We start from the raw sequence: 22,607 nt of genomic DNA on the forward strand, positions 1-22,607 counted from the left end.
CCCCCCCCCCCCCCCCCCCCCCCCCCCCCAAAACAAAAAAAAGCTCCCTTACAATACTTCCCTGTGGTAGTTGGATTGGAGACTGCCTGACTCCACAGTCCAGATGGAGAGCTTTCTGGATGTGCATCTCTAGAGCAGGGTGGAGTTGTGTATTGCTGCTCTTACTTGCTTCAGAAACCTGTCCTGAAAATTACTGTGGGAAGGATGGGGAGAAATTACAATGACACTTCTAACACAAATAGAAGCCCCAGTAATAGTTACTGCAGATGGGTTTGGGAGTGTCTGTGGCTGGTGTTCTCTGCAGCATGTGTTGTCCTGACAGTAGTGTAAACTGCTGTAGCAGTCAGTGTCCAAAATCAATCAGAAGTCCAACTGTGCAAGATACAGTATTATTAAACCCCCAGCGTTCCTGGGTGGTGTTATCTAATGCTTCATACCTCTTAAATTTGTGACCTATAACTGGCTGCCCTTTTTTAAAGGGAAGGGGGGGAAAAAAAACTGTGCCTTCCCAGTGTGGCAGTCCTTGGTGTATGAGTACTTATTGTAACTTCTCTGCTTCAGTATTGATGTCAGTTCCTAATAAGAGCATCTCCAAGGTGCTCAGACCTCTGGTATACTGAAAAATCCAAAGCCCCTAAGCTCTCTACGATTACAGCCCTTTTAGTGTTCCCTTCACTGATGAAACATTTCTGCTCCCCCTGCAAAGTACCAGGGACTAGTCATCTAACCAGAAGTCTGTTGAAAATTTATTGCAGTCCTGAGTGGTGACTCGTGCCATCTTGCCTGCCCTCCTTTAGTTGCCTCACCCTGTACCTGGTGTGCCAGCACAGCTGCTCCTTCCTGTTAACTAATGCCCCTTTTCACCCTGGAGGCATCTCCATCATGGCTGGGCAAAGAACACAAATGGTTGTATGGAGCATTCTGTGGTGTGTTTCTGGATAAAAGCAGTACCATTAGTCCAGAAATACGTGGCTGATATTAAAGGAGAGTCTTTTGGTTGTGTACTCATTGCAGGGGACAGTCTTACTATGACTGTAACACTTGAAAGATGTTCCCTTGAGTTCAGGGTCTTCTTCCTGCAGATATGTCCAGTTCTTTTGCTTCTGCAATATGCAGGAGCTTAATATTATTAGCAATGGACAAACAAAGGCAGTCCCTTTTAACTTAACAGGCAGCAAATAAATACCTGTCAGAAGTGCTGTCTGGTCAGCTTAGCACTAGAGATTTGCAAGAATGCTCTGAACAAGGTGGGTAATGAACCAGAGCAACGGGTGCCAAGTCTCTGCAATGTCTGTGCTTGCTTGGCCAGGAAGTGTTGTCCCAGCTAGGAAGCAGAGACCTATTTGTGTGCATCTGTCTTTAATACTGTAGCTCTAGCAAATGTGTCAGTGTTTGCTGCTTAGTGGTGAGGAGACAACTGTTAGCTTTTTTGGCTGACCTGTGGTTGGGTTCTAAGGAAGTAGGTATTTCTCATGCCTTAAAGCTAAGAAGTTGTTTTCCTTTCTGCAAAAAAAAAAAAAAAAAAAACCAGGTAGCAGGCTTCTAGACTAAGTTTCTGCTACAGGCCCCTAGCAGCAGTGAGCTGGGATATGTGTCAGGTGTGTCCACAGTATGATGGTGAGTGCTCCTGGAGAAAAGCACTGTCTGTGTGGGAAGAAGGGCACTGTTAGGGCACATCCATCTGATGCATGTTCATCTCACAGGTGAGGTAAGGCTTGTTTAAGTGGAAACAGCCAGTTTCTGTAGCTATTTGGGTCAGGAAAAGTGACTTGGGCAAAAACTGAACTGAGGTCTGGTTGTCTCCCAGAGCTGCTGCTGGTAACAGCTGCTGTGTGATGGAGCAGAGAGCTGGGGTGTGACCTGAAGCTGATTCTTTCTCAGGATGAGGTACAAGAGATGAGCCTGCTTCCCTTCACCTCTCCTTGATCTCAGCTGCAGATCCAGCTTCCCTCCCTATGGCCTCTTCAGTTGTGTTCCCTGATGTTGCAGTAATGTTGTATCTGGCTGGGTGTCCCAGCAGTGCTGGTGCTCTGTTCCGGGGCTGGCTTGAAGGAGTGAGTGCCCGCTGCCTGGGAGAAGATGGGGCAGTGCACACCAGCCCCAGACCTCACTGCATCAGTCCTGGAAGCAAGTGTGGTGGTATACATGGTGGTGGAAGAAGCAATGGTATGTAGGTAGTGGTGTGGCGGTGGCCACCTTGCCCTGGCTGCAGTTCAGATGCATGCAAGCACTCTGTGGGGCTTGGTGCTCTATCTACAGAGCTGTGTCATGGCCAAGGCTTGAGGATAAGGGAGGTGATTGTGGGGGGAACATGAGTTTGGGTTTCTCTAACCTTCTCCAGAAGTATTTGCAGCATTCCGGGTATGTGCAGCAGGAATTGGGCTGTTGTGTGCATGGACTCAAGCAGGGGCTATAATGCATCCCTGGTGGTTCTTCCTCCCAGATGTCTGCATACAGCTCCTGATGGTCACTGAGCATCACCTGGTGCGCATGTTGTCATCTGACTTGAGACCACAGCCAGGGTTGTTATCTGCATGATTACACAGTGACAGCAGCTACAGCAAGAAGAGCTGGGGAGAGCTGGTTGCGTGCTGAAGGAGTTGCTCCTGATGATCTGAGATCTTCCAAAGGGCCTGGGCTGGTCACGCTGCAGGTCTTGGGAGGCACATTCAGCTTCTGTGGAAGCAGTGCACACCATGGGCTGTAGCATGGGCAGGCAGAGCTCTGGCAGCACAGCTGTGGATGTAGTGGCTGGTGGGGAGCCTGAGCAAGAGCTCTGCTTCCCATACTGCTCTTCTGGCTTGGTCACTGTCAGCTGCTCACTTCCTTCTCAGGTGCTTATTTTATTCTATGTAGTGTGGAGATAAGATTTTCTTTTTTCAAAGATTGCTACTGCTAAAACAGACAAATGGGAAACACTGAAGGAGTAGGTATTTACAGCCTTTCAACAAACAATCTATTTAAACAAATATAGTCACTTAAATTTGTTTTCTAGGAGTGTGGCTTTGTTTAAGCAGTTTAAGTCTTCTGTAAAGACAGTCATTTGTTCATTGCAGGAAATGGGGATCGTCATGTGAAGATGCCCATCTTGTCTAGATGGAAATATTTTCCTGTTGACTAATAAAGGTACCTAGATTTCTCTTCATGCCTTAACCAATCTGAGTATCTTCACTGTCCATGAGTATAACCTCATGTCTCAATGGGGGAAATGTTTTGTGGCCCATAACCTGGTGAGATGGATGGAGAGGGCTTTAAACTAGGATTGAGCAAGGAGGGGTGTACCATTAGGAACACTGAGGTTAAGCCAAGGGATTGGCATCTGAGATGGCAAGGCTAATGGAGCATCTGTGCTGCTCCGGGGAGCAGTGAGGGTTCAGGAGCACATCTGAAATGCTTGTATATCGATGCACACTATGAGAACAGATGCGATTAACTGGAAGCTCTGGTCCTCTCCCAGAGCTATGATATCATTGGTGTTAGTGGGACTTGGTGGGATGAGCCCTGTGGCTGGAGTGCTGCTGGCTGTTCAGGAGGGACAGGCAGGACAGGCAGGGTGGTGTTGGGCTGTGTGTAAGGGAGAGATGAGACTACACAGCACTTCCTGTTAGGGATGATGCAGTAGAGACCCTCTGGGTGGGGAATAAAGGGGACAGGTAGCAAAGCAGATGTGGATGTCTACTACTGACCACCTACCCAGGGCAGTGACATGGTTAAGCTTTCTGTAGGAAATCTCCAGATCAGTTGCCCTTGTCCTTATACGAAGTTTCACCTTCCTAGACAAACTGGGAATATAATATTGCTGTGACTAGCAAGCCTGGGATGTTCCTAAAGCATGCTGAAGAAAGGTTCCTGCCACAAGCAGGAAAGGAGTCCTCCTGGGCCTGTTTGAGAATAGAGAAAGGCTTGTGGGAGTGTGACAGTAGGTGGCTGTCTTGCCCACAGTGTTCATGAAATACTTGAATTCAAAAGTTTTGGTATAATGAGAAAGGTCAGAGGAGTTGCCACCCTGGATTTTAAGAGAGCAAACTTGGAGTTACTCAGAGCTAGTTCTCTCTGTCCCCATGAGAATCAGCTCTAGAGGATTTGGGGTCCATTGGTCACTGGTCACTTTTCAAGAGTCATGTTCTAAAAGCACAGGAGCAGGCAATCCCACTGTGTCACAAGTCAAACAAGCAGGGCAGAAAAGACTTGCCTGGCTGAACAGGCAGCTCCAGAAACTTGAGCAGAAAAGGAAAACCAGACCTCTGGAAGGAAGGTCTGGCTTCACAGGGAGAGCACAAAACTGCATTTTGCTTCTGCAGGGACAAAACAAGAAGAAAAAAGCTCATCTTGAATTAAATCTGTCTGCTGTGGTGTCAGAATAAAAAAGGGGCTCTTTCAAGAATGTCAACAGCAAGAGGAGATCTAGGGGAAATCTTGGACTGATACTTTATAAAGATGGTCACCCAACAAGTAGGGATGAGGAAAGGGAGGCATTTAATGCCTTTTTCCCTCAGTTTTTAATATTATTAATATTAGTGACAGATCCTGGGGTGCCTGGTCTCCAAAGCTGGAGGACCATGACTGGGGGAGCAGTGACTTTCCATCTGTGGTCACAGAACTTGTAAGGAAACAGTTATATCAGATCAACATTCGTAACTCCATGGGGCCTGAGGGATTCTCTCCAGAGTACTGAGGGAGTTAGCAGATGTTAGAGCCTTTCAGCAATTTACCAAAGGTTGTGGGAGTCTAGGGGGTTCCCTGCTGACTGGCAGCTGGCCAGTGTTACACCCAGCGACAAGAAGGGCATGAGGGAAGACCCAGGAAGCAACAGATCTCAGTCTAACCTGAGACCCTGGGAAAGTTGTGGAGAAGATTGTGCTGGGGGTTGTTGAAAAGCACCTAAAGAACAAAGCTGTTATCAGGCATAGTCAACAGGGGTTCATCAAAGGAAAGTCCTGTCTTATTAATTTGGTCTCCTATGATAAGGTCACCTGCTTGGTGGATGTGGTTTTTCTGGATTTTAGTAAGGCCTTTGATATTGTCACAGCATCCTTCTGTCCAGCTGTGACACTATACTGGGTGATGAACTGTCTTGATGGCAGAGCTCAAAGGGCCCTAGTGAATGGGGCTGCATCTGGTCGGTGACCGATCACCAGCGGCGTTCCCCAGGGCTCATTTCTAGGGCCAGGCCTGTTCAACATCTTTGTCAGTGATCTGCTGGCAGGAGTGGGACGCACCCTCAGCAAGTCTGTTGATGGCACTGAACTGGGAGGTGCTGCTGACTCCCTGCAGAGGCCTCGCAGAGGGATCTGGATAGATTGGAGCATTGGGCAGTCAACAAAAGGAAAGGCCGGGTGCTGCCCCTGGGATGGAGCAGTGCCGGACACGGGCACAGCCTGGGAGATGCGTGCCTAGAGAGCAGATCAGCAGGATGGGGCCTGGTTGTGCTGGGGATAGCAGCTCAGCACAAGCCAGCAGCAAGCCCTGGCAGCCAAGGGGGAGAAAATGCATTTTGGGGTGCATTAAACACAGCACAGCCAGCCAGTCAAATGAAGTGATTGTCCCTCTATTTTCTGTTGGTGGGGCCTCCCCTGGAATTCTGGGCCCCACGGTATGAAAAAGATGTTAAGGTCCTTGAAAGCGTCCAGAGGAGGGCAACAAAGTTGGAAAAGGGGCTGGAAGGCCTGTCCTGTGAGGGGAGGCTGAGGGCACCTGGGTGGTTCAGTCTGGAGGAAGGAAGGCCAAGAGGCGACCTCGCTGCTCTCTGCAGCTTCCTGAGGAGGTGCTGGTCTTTGCCCCCTGGGGACCAATGGCAGGATGTACGGGAAGGGCATAAAGCTGTGCCAGGGGAGGGTCAGACCAGGCTTCGGGAAAATATTCTGCATTGTTAGGGGTGGCCAAAGGTTAGAAGAAGCTTTCTAGCAAGGTGGTTGATGCCCCACACCTGTCAGTGTTCAAGAGGCATTTGGATAATGCCCTTGATACTGTGCTTTAACTTTCAGATAGCCCTGAAGAGTTCAGGCAGGTGGACTACATGATCTTCGAAGGTCCCTTCTGTCCCTAAAACAGAGTTGTGGTCTGCTTTTATACAATCCAAATACAGTTTCAGGTAGGCCTGTGTGCTGTGGCCACTGTCTCAAGGGCTAGAAAGACTTGTCTTAAACACAAGAATAAGGTCTGAAGAGATCGCTGTGAACCATAAAATCAATAAAAATCTGTAGTGTTCAGTAGCAATTGTTAGTAGGAATCATTTTTACTTGGACTTTCTACAAATAAAACATTCTGCAGTTCATTATAGTTTTATCTTTGAAGTATTGTGCAAGTTCATGAAAGTAGAGGTCAGACTGTTTGGAATGTGACTGTTCTGGTCCTATTTGCTATTGAAAACTGCCTCTAAATGTATGTAGTCCTTAAACAAGTCCAGAGACGTGACTAAAACCAATGGGCTTAATACAGCTGAGGGTTCTTGTTTGCAATAATGTTAATATGCTTTCATTTAAAAGGCAAATGAACTTGTCTTGTAGTGGGAGAGATTATTTGGGAACACACGGCCTCAGGCATGGGGAGATGAGGTCATTTCTTCGGATCTTCCTATGGAGAAAGGGGATGATGCATAGGGCAGGAAAGTGATAGCAATCTGAGCCCTGCTACAACAATTGAGGGAGATCTAACTTGTCATCACAACTGATTGTGGCTTGCAGCTTTTGAGATTTATTAAAAATGAGGATGGCTTGAATGAGTCTTCAGAGCAATGGGAATGATTAGAAATACCACCTGGCTGTATTGAATCAACAATAGCAACAAAAGAACTGCACTTCATGCCAGACACACTTGATAACAATTTCCATGTTTAAAACAAAGTACCTTGGCTATGATCTTGGCAGTGCTGCAGGTACTAAGCAGGTGAGCACTACCTTGTGGTATTTGAACAGGGGCCTCTTAAAGCAGTGCTGGATTTAATATTCTTTTATGACTCCCGTGCCTTAGTCTTTCAAGATGCAGTTTCCTGATTCTGCAGGAGAAGGAGAGGATCATGACATGATCAACTGTTTTTGAGGGTCAGGAATGCTCCTTCAGGCTCTGAAAGTGCGTCTCTTCTGCCTGAGGTGAAGTCAGTGGGTATTGCCCAAGCCCCCAAGAGCAGCAGGTAATGTTGTGGGGAAGATGCTAACTTTCAGACATGCTGCTTTCTAAAAACAACTACACAAGGAAGACTATAAAAAGACAGTGCTCCCCCAACAAATCAATCATCCACATCAGCTATGAATTCAAACAACTTAAGCCTTAGGAGATCCTATGGGCAGGATAGAGGTTGGACTCGGTGATCTTGGAGGTCTCTTCCAACCTAGACTACTCAGTGATATTTAACTGGAAGCTTAAGCAAAACTTCAACATTTCTTGTTCTTCTGTGCCTTTTTGTGGTGCAGGCTAATGTTCACAAGCAAATTTAGCTGATGGTCATGTGCACAATGGGCAAACAGCAGAGTAAGATGTATATCTGACCAACTGCCTGTGTGGATTGCAGCTCCACATTACATCACAAACAAATCTCTGGTGGGTTTTTGAATACCATAGGTTATGACCTCCAGCAGCTCAAGAACTGATAGCTGGTGGGATCTCTAGTAGTCCATGAGGGCATGCTGCCTGCTCTTGGTGCAGTAGTATCTCCCTTACAGAAACAGCAGGTTGCACTTGGTTTCCTCACAGCATCATTTTGACTTATCTCTTCCCATGGATGGAAGAAATGTTGAAACGTGATTCAGGATTGCATTGAGGGAGAAGGGAGCTGTTTTAGATGTTTACCTGACTTTGGCTTTTGAAACCCATTTTAGCTAAGGTGTAGTTTCTGGGTTTGCAATCAAAAGTCTGGTTTAGGGTTGCAGAGGGCTTCAGTGGGATTTATTTCCAACTGTGCTAATCAAGGCATTAGGAAGATCAGGAGACTTGAAGAACTGTGTTCCTTTCATTTGCATGAGCTCTTAAGAGCTATAAATTCCTATAGGTCACATAATAAATTCTGACTACACTTACATTAACGGGCATTTTGTTGCTGGTATGATGGGATTCCCTTCTAAGAAAATCTGTGCCTTTCAGCTGGCCAGGACAGCGCGAAACCATCCCCTGGAACAAAAGTTGCTTCTTTGCTCCATATATATAGCACCACAAACAGCATTCTTACTGCCTCTAGGTAGATGGAAGGCTGAATTTATATTACTGACCCTGAACACCACCAATCTTTCTCAGGAAACTCTACTGCTGCCTTCTGTCTGATGTGCTACCCTCCCATTGTTTTTCCTAGCTGCAGTATTCAATACCAGATAACTGACAGACTTTCCTAGTTGTTACATACAGTCCTGTGGGCATAACCAGCAGCTGGGAAACTCAAACTGTGCTACTTTGTAAACATGGCAGCAAACCACTCCCATGGGTTCTGCCCTGTGCCTGATGGTGTCATAGAAGCTTACCGTTAGGTGATACGGGGCACACTGGGGCTGAGTGCCACGTGCAGAACAGAGAGGCCACATCAGGTGGGTATTTTTAATTGGAGGGTCATATAGGCAGGCTTGCTCCTCTTCCCCTTGGGGTGGTTTTGGTGATTTTTGGTGATTTTTGGCTTGTCTTAGATAATAGCTACTATAGCCTCCTGGTACAGTCGCATGTGGCAGCATGAGCTTCCTGGGTTTTGGTGGTGTAGAGTCACAGAACGGCTTGGGTTGGGAAGGACCTCAAAGACCATCCAGTACCAACCCCCCTGCCATAGGGATGCCACCCACTAGATCAGGTTGCCCAGGGCCTCATCCAGCCTGGCCTTGAACACTTCCAGGGATGGGGCATCCGCAGCTTCTCTGGGCGACCTGTGCCAGTGCCTCACCACCCTCTGAGTGAAGAACTTCTTACTAACATTGAATCTAAATCTCCCCTCTTTCAGTTCAAAACTGAACCCCTTGTCCTATCATCTACAAGAGCAGAGAGTCCTTCATCCTTTTTATATGAACCCTTTAAGTGCTGAAAAGTCACAATAAAGTCACAATAAGGTCACCCCAGACCCTTCTCTTCTCCAGGCTGAACAGCCCCAGCTCTTTCAGTCTTTCTCCATAGCAGAGGTGCTCCAGCCCTCTGATGATCTTAGCAGCCCTCTTTTGGGCCTGCTCTAACAGCCCCATGACCCTATTTTGGGGGCCCCAGACCTGGATGTGGGGCCTCACCAGGGCAGAGCAGAGGGGCAAAATCACCTCCTTCCACCTACTGCTACCCCTGATGCAGCCCAGGATGCAGTTGGCCTTCTGGGCTGCAGGCACACACTGCTGGCTCATGTCGAGCTTCTCATCTACCAGAACCCCCAAATCCCTCTCTGCAGGGAGGAGTAGCCTGCTTTATAAAGGGGCTTTTCCTGTTGCTTTGTTCTGGCTGATCCTGTATTGCTGGGATGAGATGTACAGATTGGACGTGAGACTGGCCCAGAAATTGTTCTGACTATTCAAGATGGTGCTCTTTTGGCTGCTAGCCCTGGCAAAGTGACTGTGTGGATGCTCTTTACCCCTGGGGTGCTCGATAGCTTCAGTTTCTGTGCTCTGGAGAGCTGGCTGGGCTCCACCTGCTTGAAACTCCAGCAGCAGCCACCAGCTCAGCTGCACTGCTGTGCTCCAGCAGCCAGCAGTAAGCTCAGTGCCTGAGAAGACACATGCACAGGTTGCTCTCGGACTCCCTAGCACATGTCTGGAGTTGAACTTTCTTCCTCCACTTGCCAGAGCAGTCAGAAAGTCATCCTGTGTGAGCAGGTATATGTGCAGATGAGCTATTTCACCACGTACCCAAGAGGCCATTCAGGTGTACAGCTGGGGAAGAATGCTCTCCTGGCTATGCTGATGCGAGTGCTTCACCAGTCTAGCCTAGTGGCTGCATAGGTGTAGCCAAGGTTTGTCCTGAAAGGGTAGAGCAGGCAAGCATCTGCAACAGTCAAGTTTTACCTTGACCAGATCTACAGCATACCGAAGGAGGTGTTGGAACATCCAGCACGGATCATGGGGAAAGAGGGGGCAATCATGCAGTAGTTGGTGCTCTAGCATCTCCAGGCCTATTGCTGAGCTGGCAATTCATATGTATGACAAGATGCAGAAAAGCAGTGCTGTGGGCAGAGGTCAGCTCTGTGCTGCAGTTCAGCCTGTACAAGTGGTGCAGTCTGATCTAGGGTTTCTGCTAAACTGAGCATCCCAGGGGTGAGACTGATTGGCTTGGAGACACTAAACAGTTCTGATATAGTGTTGCTTGAGCATCTGCAGCAAGTCCCACTGCTGCCCAGGTATTAGCTTTGTCTTTCTGAGTTCCTGTTTGGATTCACGCTGAAAGGCAGCCTGTTTGGCAGCCTCACAGGCTACATAGTTTTGTAGCAGCAAGACCATTACAGGGCTGCTCAGCATCTTCGGGTACATAAAAACTTCTGGAAACAGATCTCCCGAAACAGATCTCCCCCTCCTTCTCTGTAACCCCTTCCTTTTAGCTCTCATGGGAATGGAACTTGTAGCTATTAATGTGGTAGATATGGGGATATGTAACAAGTTAGCAATGCACAATGTGTAGCTGTGCAATTTCCCTGCAGAGGATGTGGCTGTGCTACTGGCTCTGCCTCTATGGCTTGCGACTGGCTCTGACCCCATCAGAGACTGAGGCAGGCCCTGGGGCACCCTGCAAGTGCTTGCAGCAGAAGTTGACTGCACAGGGACCTTTCTGGGGAGAAGAAGGAGTTGGGAAGCTCAGGTCACTTGAAACATCGCTTCCCACACCTGTACGCAACTCTAATCAGGTTCATTCATTGCTTCTCGTTTATTAGTGCTGAAACTACTCAAGAAACAGAGAGCACCCTGTGATGGGCTGAGCGAGAATTGTTCATGGCTGTGTCCAATTGCCCTAAAAATATCTGTCAAATGTACTGTTGTGAGCTCCCTGGGGCACGCAGGCAGTGCAGTTTGTTGGAAGGTGACATTGGGAAGCAGGACCTGCCCTCACAGTGGATGGAGGACTCCTGACTTGCTTCTGAGCTGGTACTTGATTTATTAATGTGCTAGTGGCTACTTTCAGGGTGGGAATGATGAAGTTGTTGTCAGTATTGTTTAATGACAGTGATCTGTGAGATATCTCTATCTGTGCATCCCTCGCTATATCAGCAGATTTAGGGTCAAGGGTTGTGGGGTGGTTAGGTATGTCATGTATGTATACTGGGGCTTGTAATTTGGAGTGTAAAGCTTAACTGAGGTCAGGAAACATGGATTGGTGCAAGGAACCCAAGGGAAATGACAGCTCCATAGTCCTCAGGTCCTTACCAGGAGAACATGTAGTAATTGGATTGGGGTTTGTACAGCCCATCTGTATTGCTGGGGGCTGTATGGACCAGTGCTAGCTCTTGTTGGTCAAAGGCTAGGAGGGAAGTGCGTGGAGTGGTGGGAGGCAGGGGAGTTCAGTTTGAAGGGCAGAGCCCCTGTGGCTGGGTTACCTTGCAACCTAAGCAGCTCTGGTCCTGCTGTTCCCTCCATGGACTCAGCACACCATAGCCACACAGACCTAGCAGCCCCTTAGAAGGCTCCTGGGGGGTGAATCAATGGCTGGAATTGCTATGCAAGGAGAAAGGATGGTGTGGGCCCTTCTCGTTATTAAGAGGAAGACTGTTAGCTTATTTGACAAAGCTGCTCAGCCCACAAAGGGGCTTGGAGGCAATGGCAGGAGGGGCAGCCCACATAAGACCCTGCTGGGCTACTGCTAGGCTCACCCCAGGGGCCACCAGCCCATCACAGCTCCATCTGTGTGAGCTCAAGGAGTGTGGGGGCACAACAGCGGTAGGAAACCCCAAGCAAGGTCTCCTGGGGATGGAGCTTTTCCCAGCAGAGCCACCAGCCTGGTGGCCAGGCACAGCACCCGTCACCGTGAGCTCTCTGGGTTTTGTGGACTAAGGGGATTGCTGCCAAGGGGTGCAACACGTTCTGGGGGAACAGAGGAAAAGAAAAGCGGTTTGGAATGACATAGGACTTACTAGACCAAAGGTGGGATAAGGGCAGGGATTTAGGAGGTCTGATCAAGAGCGGAGAAATAAAGGCGTAAAGGGATAAAAGAGGGCAGCTGCATGTGGCTAGTCATCTGCTCAGTGTGCTTGCCTGGCTGTGCCTTGCCCTGGCCAGCACAGCCCTTGCTGTCTCCATATCAAAGTCTTTCCTGACCCTGCCCTGGATGAGGGCCCTGCTCTGTGCTTGCAGCAGCTGGGGCTGCGGGGGTGCTGCTCACAGAGTCCTCGTGTCTCTGAGGCAGTGATCAGAGCAGTGCAGGTGTGTGCTTGCTGGGAAAGGCCAACCCAGGTGAGCCAGGTAGTAGGTGACGAAGCCTGGGATCAAGGGGGTGAGGAAGCCCTGCGGCGAGAGCACCTGGTCCTGTGTACGTGCAATGGCCTGTACCGTGGCTGGGATGTTACTTCAACCTCAGGCTCATGTCTGGGCATCGGGGACTGGGTTCCAGAGGCCAGATAGTGGGCAGATGGAGTGAGCTCAGCTGCTGGAGGGTCCACCTTGATGAGGCCACTGCTGCTGTCACTTATTTGTTCAGTTGCTCTCATCTGATGTGTGGCTGGCCAAGTACGTGTATGCATACATATGTAGTCGATGTATTTTCTGTGTGTGTTCCTACTGGGAACACATCTTCAGCCTCATTACTGGTTGGACCTGGGGATGTGGAGCAGCACTGCCTGGCCTGTCTCAGGCTGTTGGATCCAGCACAATGTATTTTGCTGTAAATGCATAGCAGATAGGTTTTTAAGGTACTTCACAAATGTTCATTCCTACGATCAACATCTAATAAACTCTATGGCTTCTTTCCATTTTTATAGGAAAAACCACCACCCTGATCCAGACACTGAAATTTGTCAACTGATGGGACAAAGAGATGAGACACTTGGCTGTACTAGGACTCTAAAATATAGGGCTTAGCCAAACAAAATTCCCCCACCGTGGAGGCTTATACTTGCTAAACCTTGTAGCATCCTTGGGAGGCTTTTCTGTACCTCTTCTCTGCTTCTAGCCTTTCACCCATCATGGAATTTCTTTTGACTTCTTTTGAAAGCTAGCTCTGGCTCTGCCTTTTGCTTCCCAGTATGCTTTGATTTGGTTTACCCAGTGTGGGCTGCTGGCTGTAGGCTGTTTCTGCATTTCTGCCTCCAGCTTCTACTTGGAGGCTCTTCTTGGATGTTGTGACTGACCTGCTTTTTCTTTCTCTTTTACTGTGTTTCTCTCTCTCCAATCTGTCTCTTGCATTCTCCATTCTTCCCACCTCCGTCCCTGCAGGTTCATCATGCCTAGTGGCATATAAAAAGACTCCACCTCCTGTCCCACCTCGGACCACATCAAAGCCGTTCATCTCTGTCACTGTGCAGAGCAGCACTGAATCGGCACAGGACACCTACCTGGACAGCCAGGACCACAAGAGCGAGGTGACCAGCCAGTCAGGGCTGAGCAATTCTTCAGACAGCTTGGACAGCACCAGGACACCCAGTGTGACACGGGGCAGTGTCGTGACTCCAGCAAGAGACACTCCAGAGTTACCACAGAAAAATGCAACCTTGAAAAGTGACAAAGGGACTCTGACTAGCGAAGAGCCTAAAGTGGAAAACGTCCCCAAGAGAAAGCTGTCATCTATAGGAATACAAGTATGGAATAGTTTGTTTTCCTTTGTGTCCTAAGGAATGTCCTTAGCCTATCCATTTAGCATGTGCATTTTGTGTGACCAGGTGTGCATCTGAACCCACTTAGGTCAGACTAACTTCCCATGCTCCCAGGGTGAAATACAGTAGAAGCTGTTCATAGCAGACCAGAAAGGAATAAATTATTTTAGTACAAAATTAAAACACTTCATAAAGCAGTGGGACCCTGTTAACCAAGTGTCTCTCGAAAGAGGCCTTTCGTGGCTAGTACACCTGCACTGATCCTGTGCTCTGTACTTGTATTGCATAGTGTCAGTCTGTTCCTTGTCCCTCATGGTTCTTGGGACAACTTTCTTCTAAGTGGTGGGCTGTTCTATTTGCTGTCTGTGTGGTGTGGGCTGCTGCAGTGTGAGTTGGTCCTGGGGCTGTAGGCAGGCCAGGAGCACTTCCTTGGTAGCTGGCTGTGCCAGTGTGTTGCTACTGCTCCTGCTGGAAGCATTTAACTCTGGGGAAATTGATGGTAATGAGCTGTAGGTTATACAGTCAAATGAGATCCCATTGAGTATTATAAACCTATGCTTTTATTCAGTGAAGTTTATCATCTGCAGTTGTCAATCTTTTCTTGAGAACAGATTTCCCAGGTACAAATGGCTGGTCCCTGCAAGCAGTGGTTCTGTCCCAAAGCGCTGGCTCCGTGCTGCAGGTTATAACCTGCAGGTGGGACCTTGGGCACTCGGGCAAGTCCGAATGTGGGAGCTGGGCTTTGCAGGTCACTATGTCTGTGTGTTGAACATGTTCTCCATGGCTTTCCAGTGAGGCTTGCTGGATGGTTTGCTACACACCATAGCAAAGGCTTCTTTGTGTGGCTAGAGGGGCAAAACATGTTAAAGAGCAGTAAGCCAGAGAAGTTGCATTGGAGATGCTGGCTTCTCTCCTCTTTGTTTTCTGAGATGGTTCCTAGGCCACCTGCCCTGCAGCTGGATTTCCTTTCTGAAACCTAAGCCTCTTATCCAGGGCTATGGAAGGTGTCAGTCCATGGGAGAGAGGAAGCTGGGTTTTGCTGTCAGTCTTAATCAGATTGCTGCCCTCTCAGGGAGCTCCCTGGTCTTGGCCAGTCTCACCCACCACATGCAGATGCTCCCTTGGGCGCACACAGCCTTTCCTCAGTCACTGCTTCGCAAACAGCAGCAGATGTTAGAGCCAGGTGCCCTCAGAGCAGATGCCTAGCAGCAGCCCTGGTGCTGGTACAGTCCTGGTGCTTGAGTGGAGGCAAACATGAGCAGCAGCCTCACACCTCTCCAAGCACAACCCTCCAGTTGGCGTGTGGTGTCCGCATGCTGTGTGTGTGTGCAGCAGCCCTCCTGGTCTACTAACCTGAATTCCAGCAGCAAGTTCTTGTGTCTGTTTTTGTCTGTATTTTTTGTTCAATAAGGTTGACTGCCTTCAGCCAGTGGCAAAAGAGGAGCCTCCTCCACCAGCCACCAAATTCCAGTCCATCGGGGTACAGGTAGAGGACGAGTGGCGGTAAGTGAAAGACGCAGGCTTTTGCAATTCTTACTCTTCTCTTTTAAATTGCGCTTCCCTCTAGTTTTGCTTAGACCTTCTTCTCCTTCTCCCGTTCTTTGTTCTAATGCAAGTGGGGTAGAATGGGGGCCTGTGGAGAGCTCTTCCTCTGCAGCACACACTGCTGAAAACAGTACTTGTTCTGTAAACAGCCAAATCAATGGGAGTTTGAAATAAAAATAAAATGTCCAAGATGTAATTATAGATGTGCATCAGTCCTCTCATCTGAATGGCCTATTGCAGTAAGCAGGCAACCTTATAATTCTGTCTGTCTGAATGTGTGGTGTGTGTTTGTGTGTGAGGAGGGGCAGGGAAATGCTCAGCTGCAGCCTTAATAAACAAATGTATTTCATTGTTGGTGTGTGCAGCCAGCCCAGTTGTGTTCTGCCATTTAATACGTTTGGTTCTGATTTCTCTAGAAACAGCCACTCTCGCAGTATGTCCTCCAAACAGGACACAGACTCTGAGACGCAGGAGCCTAATAACTCTAGCTGTAAATCATCTGAGAGAAGTGTTGCTGAGTGCCCCCAACACAACAACTCTGTTAGTGTTGATACCAGTACCAGGCAACCAGCCAAGCCCTCACAGATGAAGAGAAACCTCTCCTATGGAGATAACAGTGATCCAGCCCTGGAACCTTCCTCTCTCCCTCCTCCTGACCCTTGGCTTGAGACATCCTCCACCTCGCCATCAGAACCCATACAGCCAGGAGCCTGCCGGCGGGATGGGTACTGGTTTCTGAAGCTGCTTCAGGCAGAAACAGAACGTTTAGAAGGCTGGTGCCGCCAGATGGACCAGGAGACCAAAGAGAACAATCTCTCTGAAGAAGGTAGGTGCTGCCAGCCTCTGGATGCAGTAGCAGCTCTTCCTTTGAGAAAGAATTAAAACCAAGTGGTTTAGCTTTCTGTGGTTAGATGGCTGATTACCCACAGGGTAATGGTGAAACCTGGAGGTGTGAGGGTGGAACAAGAAGCAGTCTGACCCTGGAAAGGATGGGAAAGGATAAGGCAACTTTCTCTAGCAGATCGGGTAAGAAATAATACTAAGATGCAGCAGAGAAGACTTCAGAAGCTGCCATCATCCACTGACAAGTCAAAACAGCTGAAAGCTTGCCTAAATTGCTTTTAGGGAGGCTGTGAGATCTTTGTCCCTGCCTAACCCATTGTAGTTGAGTGGACAGGTGAAAGTTTACTTGGTGGTGGGGCAGAAGGAACTGTGACTGCTGAGCCTGCCTGATTGGGATTGTCTTAGCAGCAAAGAGGAGGTTTCTTCATACAGGAACACTTTAATGAATTCACATTAAATACACCAAAAGTACATGTACAGGAAATATAAGGCCACTTGACTTTATTGGGTTCAGCTCAGTTGGGCTTGTTTCATTATTTTAAAATGAGTTGGCAAAAATTGTACTGTTTACAATTAAAATCATGCCTAGATGCATACAGAGTGACAAAAGTGGGTAACTAGGCTGCAGGGGGCATGATCTTTCGGGCCTGTAAATATCTGAGAAAGTTGAAACGATGATGAGACTTGGTTATAGCTCACTGTCACTGCTGGGGGTGGGGGCAACTAATCTCTAATCCTATTGCACAGCAATGCTGCACTGGCTGCCAAGCTGGACAGTCAGTGCCAGGGTTCTGGTTGCCTCAAGGGGGTGGGGTGTATCAGGTTGCCCTGTCAAGAAAAGATGGAGACTGACTTTAAGAGCAATCTCCTAGCAGATTCTGTAACAGAGAACATAGTGTATGTAAAGAAAGCCCAGCTTATGGCTGTCTGGCCAAGCACAGATCCATAAACATTCAGAACCAATTCAGTAAATGCTGCAGCAGACCAGAGAGGAGAAAAAACACTTCATCCCTTTTCATGATGTATTTGCATACACTTTGGGCCTCTCAGCCCTGCCTTTGGAATGAAAAAGCCCATATTCTGTGTTCTTCCATTCCTGAGCAGAAGAATGTTGCTATACTCAAAGGTTTCTTGGAGACTCACTAAGAGCAGCATAAAGTCCTGGATTTTAAAAACATCCTGATTAAAAACCCTTGCCAGTCAGTATTTGAATTCCTTCTGGTAAATGGAGATCAGAGACAGTTTTCTTGCCCCTTGCCATCTTTGCCTTGTACACAACCAGAAGAGCAGGTTATGATTTGTGAGCAGGTGCCAGCAGATCTACTCACTGAGGTGGTGCTAGTGGCTTGTTTGATGGGCTGAAGCCTGCTTAAGGAACTTCCCGCAAGCACTGATGTAATGATCTCGGTCTGTTGGTCTGCTTTTGGCCTGCTCTAGAAGGAGCAATAATAGATTGCAAAGCCAATCACAGACTGCAGTTTCAGCGCAGCTTCTTTATCTGAGAACAGTTAGTTCCTTGGGTATCTCTGAAACTCCTAATGACTCAAGAGTGTTTCTTGCTCCAGAAACACTTGAATTTGTTGCTATATTTGATGGTCTGTTCAATTGAGATACTTTTTTTTTCCCCCACTACTGCAGTCTTAGGAAAAGTCTTGAGTGCAGTGGGCAGTGCACAGCTACTAATGTCACAGAAGTTCCAGCAATTCCACGGCCTCTGTGAACAAAACTTGGTGAGTCTGGTTCTTTTCCTGTTTTCTTTTTTTTTTTTTTTTTTTTTTTGGGGGGGGGGGAGGGTGATGCATCTGTTTCAACAGCACAACAGGAATGCTATCAGGTATTAATTAACAGGCTGCTGTCAGTGGAATGGAGTTGCAGGGCAAAGCCAAAGCAGCTGTATAGCCTACAACCTGACCACCATGCCACAATGGATGAATGCTGTTTTTAAATTGCATGTGAGCAGTAGGAGGCTTATTGGGCAGTTCTTAGGCTGCGCTCTGTTCAGGGATGAGTGTTTGCAGTTCCTTTTGGTGCTCATGCTATCACAGGAATTTTCTTGAATCGCTAATCAGGGTACACCAAATACATTGAGTCTCTCTGTAGCTCTGGTATGTCAGCTAGCCATTCTGCTGCATGTTCTGGAAACTACCTCTCCTTTGTTACTTCCAAAGGACTTTTTGAGGGGAACCACAGATCTTGCCAAATGGGGGGCAATGTTTGAAAAGGCTACTGTTCCTCTCCAAATATGCTTGCTTTGCATGTAGTTTATGTGGATGGTTACTGTCCCAATATGATTGTCCCTGGTTGGTCACAAAGCACTGGATCTCTCTGAATGTAGTGCAAAGGCTTGCCCTTGCTGAGATCTAAATGGAGATAACTTAGGGATGAGTGAGAATCTGGGTTTGGGGTTTTTGTTTTTTCTTTTTTTCTTCAAGCTTTACTATGGCATGGATTTTTCAAAAATTCTTGAGGTCCATTCTCCCTTATTTGCAAGAAACTTGAGAAGGAGGGGGATTGAAGCGCTGGACATCTCCTTGCTAACACCTGGCTGAACATGGCTGAAAGATCAGCAGCAACACCACCAGCAGCCAGGCTTTCAGCAATGTTCTGTGCTGAAGCTTTCCTTTACCACTTTGCGCTGTGTTGCTCAGATTTGATCCTGTGCTTCCCTGAGACAATGCAGGCTTATGATGGCAGTTCATATGCCTGAGAATCAGAGAAATTCTGTTTATAATGGGGAAAAAACTTACTTTAGCTAGTTTTTCAACCTAGCCTGAGAAATACTGATACTCTTGGGCATGTAGCAAAGTGATCTGAAACAATTTTGAATTTTGCTTGTGAGAAGACCAGTATGCAATTTCTCAAGGCGTCAGAGCTGTGTTTTACATTGTGCTGTATCAATTTCCATTGTTATGCCCCTTGAAGTTATGATCTGAGTACAAAACTGTTCTAGCTCAATCACATGCTGGGGAGCTTCAGCTGGATGTTACTGCTGTGGGGTTAGACGGTTGCTTTGGGGATAAGAGTCCTATTGCTTTTTACTATAGTGCCTTTTCAGGATTACGTTTCAGGCTCTTATAGTAGAAATGTCATCAGGATTTCTGCCTCCTGTTTGCTACAAAAATATTTTTAACTGTAAATGATGCTCTTATGCATCTACCCGCTTGGGGCTGGTGTCTCCTGTGTGTTCTTGAAGTTTCAGTCATTGGGCAGCTGTAAGGTTTAAAAGGGCTATATATGTACCCTGTACAGACTGCTCTACTTGTCAGGAAGGTGTATTCTAACATGCTTTCATGCTTTCCCTGGTAGAATCCTAATGCAAATCCCAGACCCACAGCCCAGGACCTAGCTGGGTTTTGGGATCTCCTGCAGTTGTCCATTGAAGACATCAGCATGAAATTTGATGAGCTGTACCACCTGAAAGCTAATAGCTGGCAATTGGCAGAGACACCAGAGAGAAAGGTGAGTGTGGGGCAGTTTGGAGTGGCCAGAGCACCTTACAGACAGTTTAGGTACCTGACATCAACTCCTGTCTGTAATCAGAAGATCCATAGGACCTTTACCACCTTCTACTTATGCAGTCAGTGTAATCTCTCCATATAATAGGGCTGCCTCTGATAGTGCTTTTAGCACTTGTACTATAAGATTGCATTGTCTACCAGTCATCTTGCCTGCGCATGCAGTCACAGCCTTGCAAGGCATTGAGAACATTCCTCTTGAGTAATAGTGGAAACAATTTTGTACAAGAGGAAGAATACAAAATTGTTGGGGAGAGAAGAGTGGTGCTTCTAAAGCAGTGATGCAGAGGAGGCCTCTAGTGTTAAAAGCATTGCATAAGTAGGTTGCAACTACTCCTGGTATCTGGGTGGTATAAAAAGCATCTACTGGAGCCTTTTGAAAATTCAGGGTGGGCTGTGTCCCAGGGCCAGGCTGCTTACCAGATATGAGGGGAGGAAAGAGCGCTATGGCTGCAAGCAGGACAGCGTATTAAAATTTTGCATTCCAGATGAAGTTCAGTTGTAGTGCTGTCTGCTGTACCCTGACTCACAGCTGGACTACAGACATAGCCAGAAAACTCCAGTCTGGGCCACAGAACACCTCTCTGTACAAAATGTTCCAGTTCTAGAAGTTGGGAAAGCTGATTTTATGATGAGTGTCTTGCTTGGGAAGTGCTCCTGCTTCTTTCACCTGACACTCCATAATCTCATTACTTAGTCCCTTAGGACATGAGTCCCCACCATAGCAGAGAGCAAGCTTCTGTATGTGCATTTTTATTTTATGTTTGGGTTTTTCTTTACTGTCTCCCTAAAGGAAGAGAAGAAACCACCCCCTCCAGTGCCAAAGAAGCCAGCCAAGTCCAAATCCCAACTGAACCGGGACAGAGCTTCTGATTCAGACAAGCAGCGCCAGGAAGCTCGTAAGCGTCTCATGGCAGCCAAGCGGGCTGCTTCTGTCCGACAGAACTCGGCCACAGAGAGCGCAGACAGCATCGAGATCTACGTCCCTGAGGCACAGACCCGCCTTTGAGCAAAGGGGCAGAGGAAGGAACCGTGTGGTTTTTATAAGTCATTAAAAAGGAAAAAAAAAAGGTTCTCTCTAAACTAGTGTGATTTATTCAGTCTAGAGACAATGAGCCATCCTTGAAAAGGGCTCCTGAGTTGGCTTTTTTCTCTCAGCTTTAAGTAATGAAGATTTTAAAAAAAAAAATAGAAAAAAAAAACATACCCCTTGTTTTCTCACTGGCTGTGGTGTTGCTGAATGGACTGAACAGACTCCGGGAAATTCCAGCCCCTCAACTTGGAACTTCAATATTTTTACTTGTTCTATCTAATGAGAATTATTAGCTTGTTTACAAGAAGAGGACAACAAAAAACATGAAGCCTTGAGCACTTGCCATGCTATGTTCTTCCTCCTCCTTAGTTCTGTTCTTTCATCCTTTATTTTTCCCTCTTCTGCTCCCTTTCTCCTACCCTCTGCATGGCTTTGTTTACTGTGTTAGAAATAACCTCTCTTCCACAGAGCTCCTGAAGAGAACACCTATTCAGTGTGTACTACTGTTGCACTCTGCTAGCAAGCAGCCTTTCTTGGGTTTTGTTTTCCTTTTGATGGGGATATTGGGGTGGGGGGGAGGAGGGGTGGGAAGGGACAGGACCATGGGTTTGTATTCCTGTATTAATGAAGTGAGAGGATGACGGGACCTGTGGAATGTAATGCAGAGTTGCTGAAAAGCAGTACAGAAGCAAATGTGCAATAAGCTGGCAAAGAGGGGCAGGGATGGTGGTTGGCTGGCTGATCTCAAGAACAGTACCCTACTCCAGGCGCAGGAGGGGAACAGAAGGACCACAGAGCAACTACAGACATGATCCTCACATGCTTCACTTTGATTTTTTTTCCTCTTCCCTGCCCTTCACAAAATTATTTTCCCTGAATTGCTAGTTGAGGAAGAAGCTGCTACACTATGGGACTTGTTTCAAAGTGGGCTGGGGAAGGGGAGGGCTGTTTGAGTGTGCTGATATTTTAGGGTGGGAGGACTGGGTTTTGTACAAAGAGGAAGGCAGGGGTAGCTGAGAGTAGGCTGCCTGCCTGTATGTATGTGTACATATGCACATATACAGTTAGTAGTACCTGTACATTTAATTCATACACACGTATACATGCCCATACACAGTGCAGACGGTGTGGTAAAAGCACCTTGGTGAGAATGGGCATATGTATAGCATATATTTTTACATGTACTATATCTAGATGTGTGTAAAAGTGTGTGTAAAAATATATACCCTGTGTGTAATCAGATGACTATTTTTTCCTTATCTTCCTGCTCTTTGGGTAGAGGAAGGATTGCTAAATATTTTTTAGCCCATTTTTCCCCTTTGTAGGCCTCCTTTTCAGTCTGACTTCTTGAAGCCAGGACTACCACCACCCAGTTCTTTGCCACCCCCTCAAACTAAGCATCTGGTCCCATCCTGAGCGATCTTGCTGGGGATTTTTTGTTGTTGTTGTTGATTTGTTTGGATCAGTTGGGAGATAGCGTACTACTTTCACAGGGGTGGGGGTGGAATCCCAAAGACGTTTCAGCGAGTGTTAGTGATCCAGAAGGCAAAAAATAAAGTGAAATCTTGAACAATGCCCGAGTGAACGTTGTCTGTTGTCACGTCCTGTGCGTGCACATGTTACTGGAGGTGCTCCTGCTGCCATCAGACATCTACTGGGATCCCACCAAACCCTGGCAACAACCCACATTTAATGTTGGGCTCTGGGGATGGATGCACTGACTGGATGTGTTTTTTTTGTTTGTTTGTTTTTTTTTGGGGGGGGGGGGCCCCGGGTCGAGGTTTGCACGTCCGTGAAACGGGCCTGCCCGTGCCCGCGGCCCTTCCTCCGCACGTGGGTGCGGGGCTCTCGGGAAGCGGCCCCCGGCCACTCCCGGAGCCCGGTGACGTTTAACAAAATGGCCGCTCCGGCCACGAAATGGCGGCTGAAACAAAATGGCTGCCCCCAGTGCGCGGACGCGAAGGGCGTTCTGGGTCCGCTGTACTTCCGGGGA

At 47.7% G+C, this 22,607-nt stretch overlaps 1 protein-coding gene and 1 long non-coding RNA gene across 10 annotated transcripts in view; one reads left to right on the plus strand and one right to left on the minus strand.

Moving 5' to 3' along the window:
* LOC118176993 overlaps window positions 1-6,178 on the minus strand; it is a 23,159-nt gene extending 16,981 nt beyond the window's left edge. The window contains exon 1 of the long non-coding RNA XR_004755624.1: window positions 6,050-6,178. This is a non-coding gene — a long non-coding RNA (uncharacterized LOC118176993). The remainder of the gene's footprint in view (window positions 1-6,049) is intronic.
* Window positions 1-22,167, plus strand: part of DLGAP4 (DLG associated protein 4) — a 182,847-nt gene extending 160,680 nt beyond the window's left edge. For 6 of the 9 annotated variants that reach the window (XM_035344314.1, XM_035344315.1, XM_035344316.1 and 3 more), the window contains 6 exons: window positions 13,302-13,663; window positions 15,090-15,181; window positions 15,640-16,049; window positions 17,705-17,796; window positions 19,373-19,525; window positions 20,375-22,167. In XM_035344314.1, the coding sequence (XP_035200205.1) occupies window positions 13,302-13,663; window positions 15,090-15,181; window positions 15,640-16,049; window positions 17,705-17,796; window positions 19,373-19,525; window positions 20,375-20,590 (1,325 nt within the window). In that variant the 3' untranslated portion in view covers window positions 20,591-22,167. Of the gene's footprint in view, window positions 1-12,847; window positions 12,919-13,301; window positions 13,664-15,089; window positions 15,182-15,639; window positions 16,050-17,704; window positions 17,797-19,372; window positions 19,526-20,363 lie in introns of those variants that run through there. The other 3 variants (XM_035344321.1, XM_035344317.1, XM_035344323.1) reach the window with 3 other exon arrangements.
* Window positions 22,168-22,607: the final 440 nt, after the last annotated feature.

The sequence above is a fragment of the Oxyura jamaicensis genome, chromosome 20, assembly GCF_011077185.1.
Source record: "Oxyura jamaicensis isolate SHBP4307 breed ruddy duck chromosome 20, BPBGC_Ojam_1.0, whole genome shotgun sequence".
Taxonomy (NCBI): Eukaryota; Metazoa; Chordata; class Aves; order Anseriformes; family Anatidae; genus Oxyura; species Oxyura jamaicensis.